General features: G+C 53.7%; 1 protein-coding gene and 1 non-coding gene across 2 annotated transcripts; both read right to left on the minus strand.

Moving 5' to 3' along the window:
* Positions 1–1,379: 1,379 nt before the first annotated feature.
* On the minus strand, positions 1,380–11,666 carry LOC130478832 (homeobox protein SIX1). Its single transcript, XM_056851074.1, has 2 exons — positions 11,104–11,666; positions 1,380–1,685 (listed from the first exon to the last, which is right to left on the minus strand). Exons 1-2 carry the CDS (start codon positions 11,661–11,663, stop codon positions 1,391–1,393), a joined length of 855 nt encoding a protein of 284 aa, XP_056707052.1. The 5' UTR covers positions 11,664–11,666; the 3' UTR covers positions 1,380–1,390.
* Positions 11,667–13,179: 1,513 nt separating this feature from the next.
* Positions 13,180–13,248, minus strand: TRNAP-GGG (transfer RNA proline (anticodon GGG)). The gene has a single exon. It is a non-coding gene; the product is annotated as a tRNA-Pro (tRNA).
* Positions 13,249–13,741: the final 493 nt, after the last annotated feature.

Here is a 13,741-nt window from a genome sequence, read left to right on the forward strand (position 1 = left end):
TCAGTCCGTTTACCAATAAAGTCGCCTCTCTGCGTGTGATTCTTTTTTTTTTTCTCCATTCATTTTATCAGGATTTAATTTAGACTTTTTTTCTGGGTACAAGAAACCTGGGAGAGCCGCAGAGAAACGCACTCTGGAACAAAAAGCCAACCGCCAGTTTGGTTATTGGTGTGTTTGTTTGTTTTTGCCCCTCTCCGTCTAGATTTGCAAGTCAAACTATGGGAAGAGAGAAAGCACCAGGAGGAGAGAGAAAATCTATAAAAAGATCAAGGCGTTCTGGAGAGATGTCCGTGGATAAATAGCTCTTCTGTTGTCCTTGTTGATGATTTTTTAAAAAACAAAAAAAAACAAAAAAAGGCACCTGGATGCATTTCCTAATTTCACCACAAACATAAAAACGACCAACGAGAAGGTACTTTGACAGTTAAAATTTACTCTAAAGGAGAACAGACCTCACACTGCTGCCTCTTAAGACATAGAAGAATGCTAGCGTCTAATACTGCGTCATTCTTTTCCATTTTTTGTTAAACTACTTCAAAAAAAATATTTCAGAACACTAAATCTGACCCTTCCCCCCCAAAAAAATCTGTAAACTTAATTTGCCCTCTCCAAGTCTCCCTTTCAAAATAAAATATCTGGTACACCCCCCCCTTTATTTCCCAAAACTTTAAACCAGGATAACAGCCCTCCCTCCGCCCCAAACACACCAGCTAATTCAAATACAAACTTACTAGGGTGCAAACCCCTTGGAACCGGATGAGCTTTACTTCAGAGTAAAAGCCTTGCGGCTGGCGCTTCAAAATAATCTCCGCTCCCTTCCAGGAAAAGAGGGACAGGATCCCTTCAGAAGTTAAACACTTCCAAAGTCCCTGGGCTAATAGGATTCTCACAGCTCCCTACGGCTCTTGGAAGGAAAGCAATCCTACTGTGCCCAAGGCGGTTTTCTCCCGTGTAAGGGTGCACAGGATTGTAGCTCTAGGCTTAACTTTCTCACTAGGAGTGGTAAGAATGATAAGTGCTTAACTTTGCCTGGATGGGGCGCTCCCCCTTTTTAAAAAAAAAAAAAAAAAGCAAAATGAAACCATTTGCCATCCCTACTAAAGCTTAAATTATTTGGAAAAAATACAGTATGCGTTGGGGGGGGGGGGAGAGACAGGTGTGTATTTTTACCAGCAGGCAGGCGTTACCTTTGCTTGGCTAAGACATAATGAATTTGGGGAGGGGGCGATGGAAAAAGAAATGTGGGAAAAGTGGAAGGGGGGGCTGATCCACCCCCTAAAAAAGAAGAAGAATCTGAAGAGTCGCTTTAAGAACCACCAGGTAAGAGGAAGCCAGGTGAGAATGTACAAGTGCGGTGTTGGGGGGGGGGAGCTCGCCTGGGTCGCCCCGATTATGAGCCCAGGTCCACCAAACTGGAGGTGAGAGGTCCCAGGAGCGAATCCTGCAGCTGGTGCTGGTGGGCTTGGAGGCCGTGGGGCGGCTGGGTGGCGCTTAAGCCCGTCAAGGCATAGCTGGAGTTCCTGGCGTGGCTCAGGTTGCCCTGGAGGAGCAGGATCGAGTTCTGGTCCGGGCTCTGCGGTGGCGAAAACTCTTCCTCGGAGCTGGACATCAGCGGCTTGGCCCCGTCCAGCGGCGACAGCTGGTTGGGTTTGTTCGTGGAGGCGCTGTTGTTCTCCGTGTTCTCTCTGGGGGGGGGGGGAGAAACAGACCCGGAACGGGGGAGACGTCAGTCATTTGGCTCAAGCAAAAAGTGGGTTGGGTGGGAAAGGATGCAAAGAACCACAGAATCATAGAGTTGGAAGGGACCCCCAAGGGTCATCTAGTCCACCACCCTGCACAAGGCAGGAAATTCACAACTACCTCCCCCCCACACACCCCTAGTGACCCCCTACTCCATGCCTAGAAGATGGCCAAGATGCCCTCCCTCTCATGAACTGCCTAAGGGTCTGCCGGAGACCCCTCCCTTCCGTTTATTTAAAACACAGTCATGATGAGCCACCTTTCTTCCCTAGGGCGCTCAAGGCGGTTGAGATAAAACACAGAAAATTAATTACATAAGAAAGGCCACGCTGGATCAGACCAGGGACTATCGAGTCCAGCAGTCTTTTCACACAGTGAAGAAGAGTTGGTTTTTATATGCCGACTTTCTCTACCACTTAAGCAAAATCAAACGGGCTTACAATCACCTTCCCTTCCCCTCCCCACAACAGACCCCCTGTGAGGTAGGGGTGGTTGAGAGAGCTCTTAATAGAGCTGTGACTAGCCCAAGGTCACCCAGCTGGCTTCTTGTGTAGGAGGGGGGAAACAAATCCAGTTCACCAGATTAGCCTCCGCCGCTCATGTGGAGGAGTGGGGAATCGAACCCAGTCCACCGCTCCAAACCACCGCTCTTAACCACTACAACATGCTGGCTCTCGAGGTGCCTCTAGTGGCCAACCAGGTGCCTCCAGGATGCCCACAAAGGAAGAGGACTGCAGCACACAGCATTCTCCTGCCTGTGTTCCACAGCACCTAATATAATAGGCGTGCTCCTCTGATCCTGGAGAGAAAAGGTGTGCATCATGACTAGTATCCATTTTTACTAGTAGTCGCGAATACCCCTCTCCTCCATGAACATGTCCACTCCCCTCTTCAAGCCTTCCTAGCTTGGCAGCCATCACCACATCCTGGGGCAGGGAGTTCCACATGCATCAAACTTTTAAAATCTGGGTTTAGGGCTGCTTTGATCGAATGCAGTCCTAAATAAAACCCTCTTCGGCTGCCCCCTAAAGATTGAGAGTGAGGGGACCAGGAGCACCTCCCTGAGGGGGCTTGTTCCAGAATGGTGGAGCTGCCGCTGAAAAGGCCCTGTCTGGTGTACCCACCAAACCAGCTTCTTTGATTGATCGGGCAGTCAGCAGCTGGCCTGGAAGGGGGGAGAGGTGCTTAGCTTGGTCAGGGTCCTGCACCTGCCATTGCTGATCAGTAGGGGTGAAGCAATCTGTGCGTGGCCTGGAGTGCGGATCCTAGATGAATCCTATGCAAGGCTGCTGCAGACTTAACCCCCGTTGACAATTGCTTGTCCAGTTTAGAACTGCGCTGCAGAGAAAACCGGGTTCAGTCGACTCACAGGGACAGGAGGTTTTGCCTTGGATTTGCCCCTCTCTAGATGCACATTTTCCCGGTCCAAATTCTCAAAACTCAAAAATACGCCCCATGCAGAGTTTTGAGAATTCAGATGGGGAAAAGGAGCATCTAGAGAGCGGCGAATCCAAGGCTCACCGCCTCCCAAGGAAGCCTGTTCCACTGAGAAACCGCTGGAACTGTTAGAAAATTCTTCCTAATGCCTAGAGGGAAACTCTTTTGATTTAATTTCAACCCGAGGGCAAACTGAACCCTCTTGCAGACAATACTGCATGTTTTTAAAAAGCCACCAAGTTCCTGGGCAGGGTGCCTTTTATTTTATTTTTTTTAAGCAAACATTTTAAAAACTATGACAATCGGGCGACGCATCCAAGCCAAGCCAGGTGCTTTCTGGATCCAGCTGCTGCCGATTTTTTAAAAAGTGTTTGCATGGCACCGGATACAGCCCTCGAGATATATATCCCAACAGAGGCCTAAAAAGATTGGAAATCAGGGTTTGGGTGAGGCTGCGGGTCTTTCCCATTCATCCCGACTGTGGAGAAACTCCCCCCGACCACAGGGAAGCGTGCGCGGTAGGGAAGGCGATTTCCCCGCACCGGACGAATTTCAGGATCCGGTTCGGGAGCATCTTGCTTCTTCCTTTCCAAAAAGGAGACTTCCCTAGATAGTGGATCCATAAATCCCTGCGACCTTGGAGTAGTGTGGCTTTCCTTATACCGGGCGCACGCAGACTAACAATTTTACCGTTGCGGTAAATTAAAACTATATATATATATATATATCCTCCTTCCCAGGGAAAGAGGATCCAGACGAGCGAGGCATCTCGGGGTCTTGTGCAGAATAGGAGCACGGAAATAGGGGCGGGCGTTGCCCCCAGCAACCGGAGGAGGAGAGAGGAGACACCAGGCCAAAATAAGCAGGTCTGTTTCTCCCCCAGTCCGTCCATTTATGAACGGGAGATTTGCCTTGGATTTGCCGCTCTCTAGATGCGCATTTTTCTCATCCGAATTCTCAGAACTCAAAAAAATAAGCCCCCAAAGTTTTGAGAACTGGGATGGGGAAAATGTGCATCTAGAGAGCGGCAAACCCAAGGCGAAACCTCCCATGCATAAATGGCCTGAATTCTCAAAACTCTGCATGGGGGCTTATTGTTGAGAATTTGGATGGGGGGAAAATGCGCATCTGGAGAGCGACAAACCCAAGCCAAAACCTTCCGTGCATAAATGGCTCGGACAGCTTTATTATGTCCCTTGTACTCGGAAGTAAGCACCCCGCAGGCCCCCAGGCTTGGCTCGAAGTCCTCCTGCAGGGAAGCGAGCGCCAGAGGGCAGAAGCCAAAGGGAGGGTCTTTCCAGGGAAGCCATGGGAGATGCGCGGCCCTTCTTTTCCAAACCAAGGAAATTGCCCGGGGAATCGCGCCTGCCGCAACCCTTTTTCTGGCATTTTCCAAAAGGCGTTTTGCTAGTATCGGGATGGACAGAAAGCCGGCCTACCAGGACAGCTGCCGGCCCCAAACAAATCGCACCGAAGTGTCATTATGTTTAAAGCACTTTAAACCCTCCAAGGGACCCCCTGAAGAAACCTGGCGGCCTTGGCCAAGGGCTACCAAGCTCAGCTTTTTTCAGGCGCTGCCCGCCCCATTCAGAGCGGCGGGGTCCGGGTTCCAGTCATCGCAACAGGGAGGGAAGGCGTGTCACGCTGACCTCGAGGGAGCCCTTCGAAGGGCCTGATGGCAGTTCTTTGGAAGAAAGTCTGGCGTGGATGGCAAGGGCTCTGATTCAGAACATCCCGCATGTTCCCACTGCAGATACTTTAAAGCAGATTAACGTCTTCTTGCGGCGCGATCCTAAAAACACTTTCCTGGGAGTAAACCCTATTGAGTAGACCTGTTTAGGTCTTGCTGGACTCAGGTCCCCCCTTTTCTCACCCCTTAAATCGGTGGTTCTGGATAGATCCGAATCACTTATTGTATATGGGGGGGGGGGAATATAAAATATAGAATCAGTTATTTTCTTTGCCCGGATAACCTACAAGAACCAGTTATTTTCTTTCTTTCACCATCAAGTCGCAGCCAACTTATGGCAACCCCCATGGGGTTTTCAAGGCAAGAGACGTTCAAAGGTAGTTTGCCTGCCTCTGCCTAGCACCCCTGCTATGGTTTGGTCATTTGGATGGTCTCCAAATGGTCTCCCATCCAAATACTAACCAGGGCCGATCCTGCTTAGCTTCCGAGGTCTGCTCAGATGGAACTAGCCTGCGGCTGTCCAGGTCAGGGTATCAGTTTTATTACCCATATCAGAAAACGAATTTGGTGTGCAGGGGTTTTTGACCGGGAACAGGGAAAATTATGGCATATGGTTGAACCCCCTCCCCTCTGTTGACACATAACCCACAGAAATCTAAAGAGACAGGATCCCCCCCCCCCCAAATATAAAATTAAACCCTGATTTCCCTGGGAAGGAGTTACATGCCCATGGTCTTATCTGGAGGGGGACAGCCTGGTGTAGTGGTTAAGAGCGGTGGTTTGGAGCAGTGGACTCTGATCTGGAGAACTGGGTTTGATTCCCCACTCCTCCACATGAGCGGTGAACTGGATTTGTTTTCCCTCTCCTACAGATGAAGCCAGCTGGGTGACTTTGGGCTAGTCACAGCTCTCTCAACCCCACCTACCCCACAGGGTGTCTGTTGTGGGGAGGGGAAGGTGATTGTAAGATGGATTGAGTCTCCCTTAAGTGGTAGAGAAAGTCGACATATAAAAACCAACTCTTCTTCTTTTTCTTCCAAGTCTGCCCCATTCTCTGGATCGTGGCCCCGGCCGCAGGTGAAAGTGGAGTAGGGGTGGGTTTTTTTTGGGGGGGGGGAGAAAAGGGGGGGAAATGTTTTACGATTCTCCGAAGAGCGGGCTCATATTTTCATAATGGCTTCACGGCTGCAGCTGCCCGGGTTGGCCTCTTATTTAGACAGCTGCTCGGAGCTGCTGCATCCATAGTGTTAGCTTAGGTGAAGGGGGGGTTATGTAGCCTACGGCTGTCCCGGGGCCAGAACCGTTCACACAAACCGACACATATTTAGGACTTTTTTTGGGGGGGGGGATTGCGCAGCACCTTAGAGAAAAAAAGAACTGGGATGTTTTGTTTGTTTTTCCCTGATGCTTTGGGTCTGGGACGCGTGTAAATGCTCTTGATGCGGATTAAAGGGCGACGGAGAGCACATTTCCAGGCAGTTTGTCGCCAGGGAAATAGTAAACAGGGCAGGGCTTTCTCTCTCTCTTCCCTCTTCCCCCCCTTACAGGAAATGTTAACAGCTGCATTGGTCAGAACTGGATTTTTCAAATGGTTCCAGGCCCACCACCCGTTCACGAGAGCGCCCACGTGAAAGACGGTTTTTTAAAGACTAGCCTGTGTGCAACTCTGCCACCCTGCGCCAGGGAGTGTATTTATGCACGGGAGGTTTTGCCTTGGATTAGATGCACATTTTCCCCATCCAAATTCTCAACACTCAAAAATAAGCCCCCATGCAGAGTTTTGAGAATTCAGAGGGCAAAAAAGCACATCTCGAGAGGGGCAAATCCAAGGCAAAACCTCCCATGCATAAATGACCTAATAAGTGTTTTCTTCTAGCCCTCACCTGCAGCGTTCACACGTGACGCTTTCCTGACCGGGAAGACTGCAGCGCAGCACGATTCTACGCCCGTTTATTCGGAGAGCGCACCCACCTGTTTACTCCCAGGGCAGGCCACTGCAGCCCTTAGCCTCTCCCCCGAAACTTTAGGGGTCGATCCGAAGCACGTTTATTTAATTTAACCCGCAGGGGGGTCGCGACCCACATATAAGAGCCCCTTCTCGGTTGTAAAGCCCCCCATGGCTTCTCGACCCCCCCCCCTTAGGCCTTCCCCAATATCCAAGCGGCCTGGGGTTCCTTCTCCAGCAGGCCAGACTCCAAGAGGCCGGTCCTGAAATCTTCGGTGCCATCCCCTGCGGGATCCGGCTTCCAGGAATAATCCGGATTTGTTTCGGGCCTCCGTAAAGGGGGGCTATCAGGAAGGTCGCCGTTCCTTCCTTCCTCCCAACACGCCAGTTCTGAATTGGGGGGGTGGGTAACAGATAGGGGAGTCTGTCTGCTCTCCGGCGCCTTCTTTTCTCTTCCGGACGCAGCAGCCGAAAGCGCACCGGGCCGATTCTCTGGTCCCACCCCAGAAATAAGAAAAAGGCCCGTTTGGGAACACACCGGATTTCGTTAAGTGCTGCCTCCTTCCTGCGGGCGCATTCACGCATGCTGACTAATGCACTTTCAATCATGCATTTTCAATTCACTTTAAGGAGAGTTTGCAAGTGGATTTTGCCGTTTGGCACAGTAAATTCCGGCCGCAAAGTGCATTGAAATCGGATTGAAAGTGCATAATTTGGTATGCGTGAAAGTGCCGCTTTCGCTCATATGCTGACTTCCCCAGCCCCGTCCAAATCCCCATGCCTGGGGAGCACCGACCCGTTTGACCCCTCCCCTATTTGCAATGCCTAGTGGTTTGTGGCTCCCCTCTCTTCTACCAGGGACTGGACTGGAATTCAGCAGTAGACCCGACGTCTGATCTCTTCGCGCTTCTGTACTCTACATTATTCGCTGCAGCCACCACATAACGTTTCTCATGTGCATTCCTGCCTCTGATTCGGTTCTCAGTTTGCTTGTTGTCGTGTATTGCGCAGCAGCCCCTTCCCATAAACCGCTTGATTCGGATCAGCAACCGTCTGAAAACGCACGGGAGGTTTTGCCTTGGATTCGCCGCTCTCTAGATGCACATTTTCCCCATCTGAATTCTCAAAACTTTGCATGGGGGGCTTATTTTTGAGTTTTGGCAATTAGGGCTTCCTACTGACAGTGGTGAACCCACAAGAACTGTAGACAGGGCCCCCTTCCTGCTTAAGGGGACCAAATTCACAGAGTTCCCCGCAGTTTGAGACCAAGAGCCCCACGGAGAGCGGTGGGGAGGGGGGCACAGAAGAAGTCTAACTTCTACATATACTCGCAAGGAGCGGGGTTGTCTATTTGTCTGCGTGTAGGATCTGGGAGCCATCAACGGCGCTGACACCCTAATCCTAAACACATGTAAAGCCTTTCAAAGTCAAGTACTTCCATTTAACTGGGGTGTGGAGGGGTTTGTAAGGAAGATAAACGGCTCCCCCCCCAACCTTCCCCTAACATGCTTGCTTTATTAATCCTCTCCCCCCCCCACCCCTCCTGAACCATCGCCCAGGCCTGGGGACCCAGCGAAGACGCGGGGAGAGCCGAGAGCAGGTTTAAGGAGGGGGTTTTATGGGCCGTGGTCTGCGGTGGAAGAGCCAAGTTCGAGTCCGAGAGTCCCTCAAAGATCAATAAGATTTCCAGGGTATGATCTATGGCGAGTCAAAGCTCCCTTCTTCCTTCAATCTGAGCTTTTGACTCTTGAAAGCTTCTACCCAGAAAACCTTGTCAGTCTTTAAGGGGCCGCTGGACTCGAATCTTGCTCTTAAAGGGGAGTGAAACCGATCCGAATTCAGGCAGCTTGCAAGAAAACGAGGCCTCGTTATTTTTAGCAGGAGGCTGATTTCTACAATTAAATTGCAGCCGCATTTTTTTTTAATCTAGTGGGGAGGAAAACCGCATGACAACTAAGAGCGTGACCCCATGACCTCCCCCCCTTCCTACCAGTCTTGGTTTTGCTTTTAAATAACACACTCCGGTTTTCAAACCCCTTCAAGGCTGCCAACCAGTGCACGCTGGATTGGGAGTAAACCCCAACCTACTGGGCCAGACTGATTCTGGAGTGACCTCGTTTGGGCCGAGTCTGGAATCCAGCAGCACCAACAAGATTTCCAGGCCATCTGACCGAGGAAGCTTTGACTCTGGAAATCTGAGGCCTCAAGGATCGGGTTGGTTTCTAGGGTGCTCCTGGACTCGAACCCGGCTCTTCTACCACGGACCATCTGGGCTACCCACTGGAAACGTAATTATGGCACTTTCACTCATGATGAACAATGCAGTTTCATTCCACTTTCAATGCACTTTAAGGATCGTTTGCAAGTGGATTTTGCCGTTTCACACATTATGCACAGGCGGTTTTGCCTTGGATTTGCCGCTCTCTAGATGCACATTTCCCCCATATGAATCCTCAAAACTTTGCATGGGGGCTTATTGTTGAGTTTTGAGAATCCGGATGGGGAAAATGTGCATCTAGAGAGCGGCCAAATCCAAGGCAAAACCTCCCAGGCATAAATCCAGCTGCAAAGCGCATTGAAAGTGGGTCGAAAGCGCATTATTCGGCAGGTGTGAAAGCTCCCCTTGGACTGGGGAGACAACCCGCGGCAGCCTAACCCTCCCCCGGCTTGACTTCCAGGGCCGAAGGGGAAATCCAGTCCAGGGTGGCGGGTTCAAGTTCTTTTTTTCTCTTCTTTTTTTTAACATTGTTGCTGAGTGCCGGTGTTTGGAAGCTGGGAGTTCGGTCACCCGGGGAGTTCGTTTGGGGTTTCCTTAAACAAATGCCCGAACCAGACACAACAACCGCGACTGGAGACGGCCTGACCTCCGCATCAACCCGGAGGAGCCCTCAACAAGACCCGGGAAGTCGGGGGGGGGTTGTGCCCCCCACCAAAAAGACGGGCCTTCTTTGCTCTGCTCCTCCGGCCAGGATCCCCCAAGGCGCCCTGAATGGACAAAGGTGCCCGGTAGCTTCTGCGGTCTGGGAGAGAGCTAGAATCGGGGGCGGAAGGGAAAAGGTGTGTGCGGCTAGCAATTCGGATCGGGACCAGGAGAAAACTGGGAAGGGTAGGGTGGAAAGAGGGAGAAGATGCGCGGGGCAGAGTGATCTGGAGGGACCTCCGGAGCACGCAACTGGGCGTCAGGCGCTGCACCGCGCAAAACTGAAAAATATATCAATCAAAAAAGTCAAAATAAATAAAGCCGGCTGGCCAGTCGCTGCCGCCGTCTAAAAAGGGCTGGTCCGCAGCAACAGAGAGACAGGCAGGATGTGAATTAGCACACACACACACCCCACTTTGGGCAAAGGACTGTCTAGCCAGCTCCAGTCTGGGACCAAAATATATAGGAAGGGCCATTTGGTGCGCCGGCGAGGATGCCGGCGAGGTGCGAAACGGGGTGCCTCCGAGGCGCTCTTAAACTTTGCGCCGGGCCGGCTTGGAGCAAGGCGTCCTTTCCCACCGGCAGGATCCGGCCCGGAGCCGTGGGGGGAAACGCACGGGAGTTTTCGCCTTGGGTTTGCCGCTCTCTAGACGCACCTTTTCCCCGTCCGAATCCTCAAAGCTCTGCGCGGGGGGCTTATTTTTGAGCTTTGGGAATTCGGCTGGGGGAAACGGGCATTTAGAGAGCGGCAAGCCCAAGGCGAAACCTCCCGTGCGCTTTCGCCCCGACCTCGATCGCCTCTCCCGATGAAATCCTAAATGCAATTCGGCGTCCTCCCAAAACGATCCTGCAAGCCGTTGGAGAGGGTCCGCCCGTGCTAAACACCCCCTCGGGCGGGAGGTCCCAGCGGCTTCCCAGGGGCAAGCCGTGGCTGGAACACACACATGAAGCTGCCTTCTACTGAATCAGACCCTTGGTCCATCCAAGCCAGTATTGTCTACTTTGACCGGCAGCGGCTCTCCAGGGTCTCAGGCATTAGCATCACCTGCTTGCCTAGTCCCTTTAAATGGAGATGCCGGGGACTGAAGCTGGGGCCTTCTGCATGCCGAGCAAAGGCTCTGCCACCGAGCCAGGACCCCTCTCCATGGCTCCCCAGGGTCTCCGGCAGGGGTCTTTCACATCACCTTACCTACCTAGTCCCTTTAACTGGAGATGCCGGGGATTGAACCTGGGACCTTCTCCAGGCCAAGCAGATGCTCTACCATTGAGTCACGGCCCCTCCCCCCAAAAAACCCTGGATCCCCCCCCCCAAAAAAACCCTTCCCTTTCTTTTTCTGCCCCTCCGCTCCCCCGCCAGCAGGGCGCACCCACCTTTCCTTGGCCTCCGCCGCCCGGTCGCGCTGCCGGCGGTTCTTAAACCAGTTGCTGACCTGGGTGGTGGTCAGGCCGGTGGCCTCGGCCAGCTCCCTCTTCTCGCGGGGGGACGGGTAGGGGTTGTGGGCGTACCACTCGCGCAGCACGCCGCGGGACTTCTCCTTGAAGCAGTAGCTGGTCTCCTCGCCGTCCCAGATGGTGCGCGGCAGCGGGAACTTGCGCCGCACGCGGTACTTGCCCACGGCGCCCAGCGGCCGGCCGCGCAGCTTCTCGGCCTCCACGTAGTGGGCCTTGAGCCACAGCTGCTGCAGCTTGGGGTGGTTGTGGGCCGAGAACTGGTGGCTCTCCAGGATCTTGTAGAGCTCGCGGAAGTTGCCCCGGTGGAAGGCCACCACCGCCTTGGCCTTCAGCACGCTCTCGTTCTTGTGCAGGTGGTCGCAGGCCGGCAGCGACCACAGGAAGCGGCCCAGCCGCTCCAGGTTGCCGCCCTGCTGCAGCACCTCGCACACGCACGCCACTTGCTCCTGCGTGAAGCCGAACGACGGCAGCATCGACATGGCCGGCCCGGAGGCCGCCCGGCACACCCGAGCCGCGCTGGCCGGCTGGCCCGAGCTGCAGGTCGCCCGGCACACCCGAGCCGCGCTGGCCGGCTGGCCCGAGCTGCAGGTCGCCGGCGCGGCTGGAGATCGCGGCTTTCCCGGCCCGGGGAGAGCCCCTCGGAGGCCGCCCGGCACACCCGAGCTGGAGGTCGCGAAGATCGCGAAGATCGCGGCTTTCCTGGCCCCGGGGAAGCCCCTCGGAAGACCCGAGCCCGGCAGGGACGGCCGGCCGAGGGATGCGCTCGCCTGGCGGGGACGGCCGGAGGGAAACTTTCCTCCCCTTCTCGCCGCGCTCTTCCCGACCTCGGGGCGTCCCCGGAGCCCGGCCGGCCTCGGGTGGGATCCTTCCCTCGCCTCCAGCCGAGGGGAGGGGAGGAAGGGAACGGCCTGGGCGGGCGCTCAGCCCCGGGCCGGAGACGTCGGGGCCTGCGTGGCTGGCTGGCTGGCTGGCTGGCTTGGCGCGCCTGGGAGCCGAGCCCTGCTGCCTTCTCTCCTCGCCCCAGCCGAGTGGCGGGTTAGAGGCGGAGGCGAGGGGGACGCGGACCCGGGCGGGGCGGGGGGGGGTGTTCGCGCGCTCCGGCTAGCTGGGAGAGAGGGGGGTGGGGGAGAGAGAGAGAGAAGGAGACACGTCAGGAGGCTGCAACCCGAGCTCCTTCTCGGGTGTCACCTAAGGGGAACGCGGCTCTGTGCAAATCAATTATTGCAAAGCCTTAAAAAAAAAGAGAGGGAGAGGCGACCCAACCCCCCCCCTTCCAGCCAACCAACCAACCAACCGGCCAGCCCTCTCTCCCTTCCCTCCTCCCTTCTCTGCCGGTCTCTTCTCTGGCCACCTCCCTCCCCCCACTTGTCCTTTTCAGACCTGCTCGGTCCCGGTGAGCTCATATTTAATTACCTTAATGTTGAGAATGAATAAATGATGTCCCCCCCCCCATGATGAATAAGACTGATGGGCGCGCTCAATAATTCAAAGACGCCTCCTAACTTGGGTTTGGAGGGGGGGAAGGAGCCCGGCGCGCACCTCTGCATTGGGGGGGGCGTGCATGATGATAATAATAATAATAAACACATGAAGCTGCCTTATACTGAATCAGACCGTGGGTCCATCATAGTCAGTATTGACTACTCAGACCGGCAGTGGCTCTCCAGGGTCTCAGGCAGAGGTTCGTCACATCACCTACTTGCCTAGTCCCTTGAACTGGAGATGCCGGGAATTGAACCTGGGACCTTCTGCAGGCCAAGCTGATGCTCTACCACTGAGCCACAAGCCCTGCCAAGCGGATGCTCTACCACTGAGCCACAAGCTCTCCCCCAAATGGCATGTTTCAATATCTGGATCATGAACACATGACACTGCCTTATACTGAATCAGACCCTCGGTCCATCAAAGTCAGTACTGTCTACTCAGACCGGCAGCGGCTCTCCAGGGTCTCAGGCAGAGGTCTTTCACATCACCTATTTGCCTGGTCCCTTTAACTGGAGATGCCGGGGATTGAACCTGGGACCTTCTGCACCCCAAGCAGATGCTCTACCACTGAGCCACAGCCCATAATAATAATAGCAGCAGCAGCAGCAACAATAATACGTCACTTCAAAAGTTTTTAGCCAGAGCATCTTCCACAGGGGAGTTCCTATGCAGACCCAGCCTCGTCAAAGGTGGTTCCCAGAGAGAAGTAATTCTGCACAGGATTGAGCTGCTAAGCAGGAGGAAAGGGGTTTCTTTGGACTGGAGCGAGAGAAGGCCTTTCGTGTGTAAACAGGTGGGAGTTAGAATTGTCCTTTTAAAAAAAGTATCACATCACCTACAGGCTGAAGGCAGCCCGATTTCCAAACGCAAGGATGAAGCGAGGGGCCTAAAAGGAAACGGAGTGTTCAGTGATTCGGAGTGAAATTGGGTAGGGAGAGATCTGCTTTAAGTCGACGGGAAGGAGATTTCAGTCTTCCAGGGCGGTTTATCGTTCGACTGAATGTGTGTCCCCCCCCCCCCCATTACTTTGCAAAAGGATGCAGGGCTGAAATGGCTGGATTTGGGGTTCATT

This window comes from Euleptes europaea, chromosome 6 (genome assembly GCF_029931775.1).
Source record: "Euleptes europaea isolate rEulEur1 chromosome 6, rEulEur1.hap1, whole genome shotgun sequence".
In the NCBI taxonomy this organism is placed as follows: Eukaryota; Metazoa; Chordata; class Lepidosauria; order Squamata; family Sphaerodactylidae; genus Euleptes; species Euleptes europaea.

Coding starts and splice junctions, on each gene's coding strand:
- LOC130478832 (XM_056851074.1), bottom strand. CDS start 11,663: ATGTCGATGCTGCCGTCGTTCGGCTTCACGCAGGAGCAAGTGGCGTGC. Junction 1,686..11,103: donor GCGGCGGAGGCCAAGGAAAG/GTGGGTGCGCCC, acceptor CCCCCCCCCCAG/AGAGAACACGGAGAACAACA.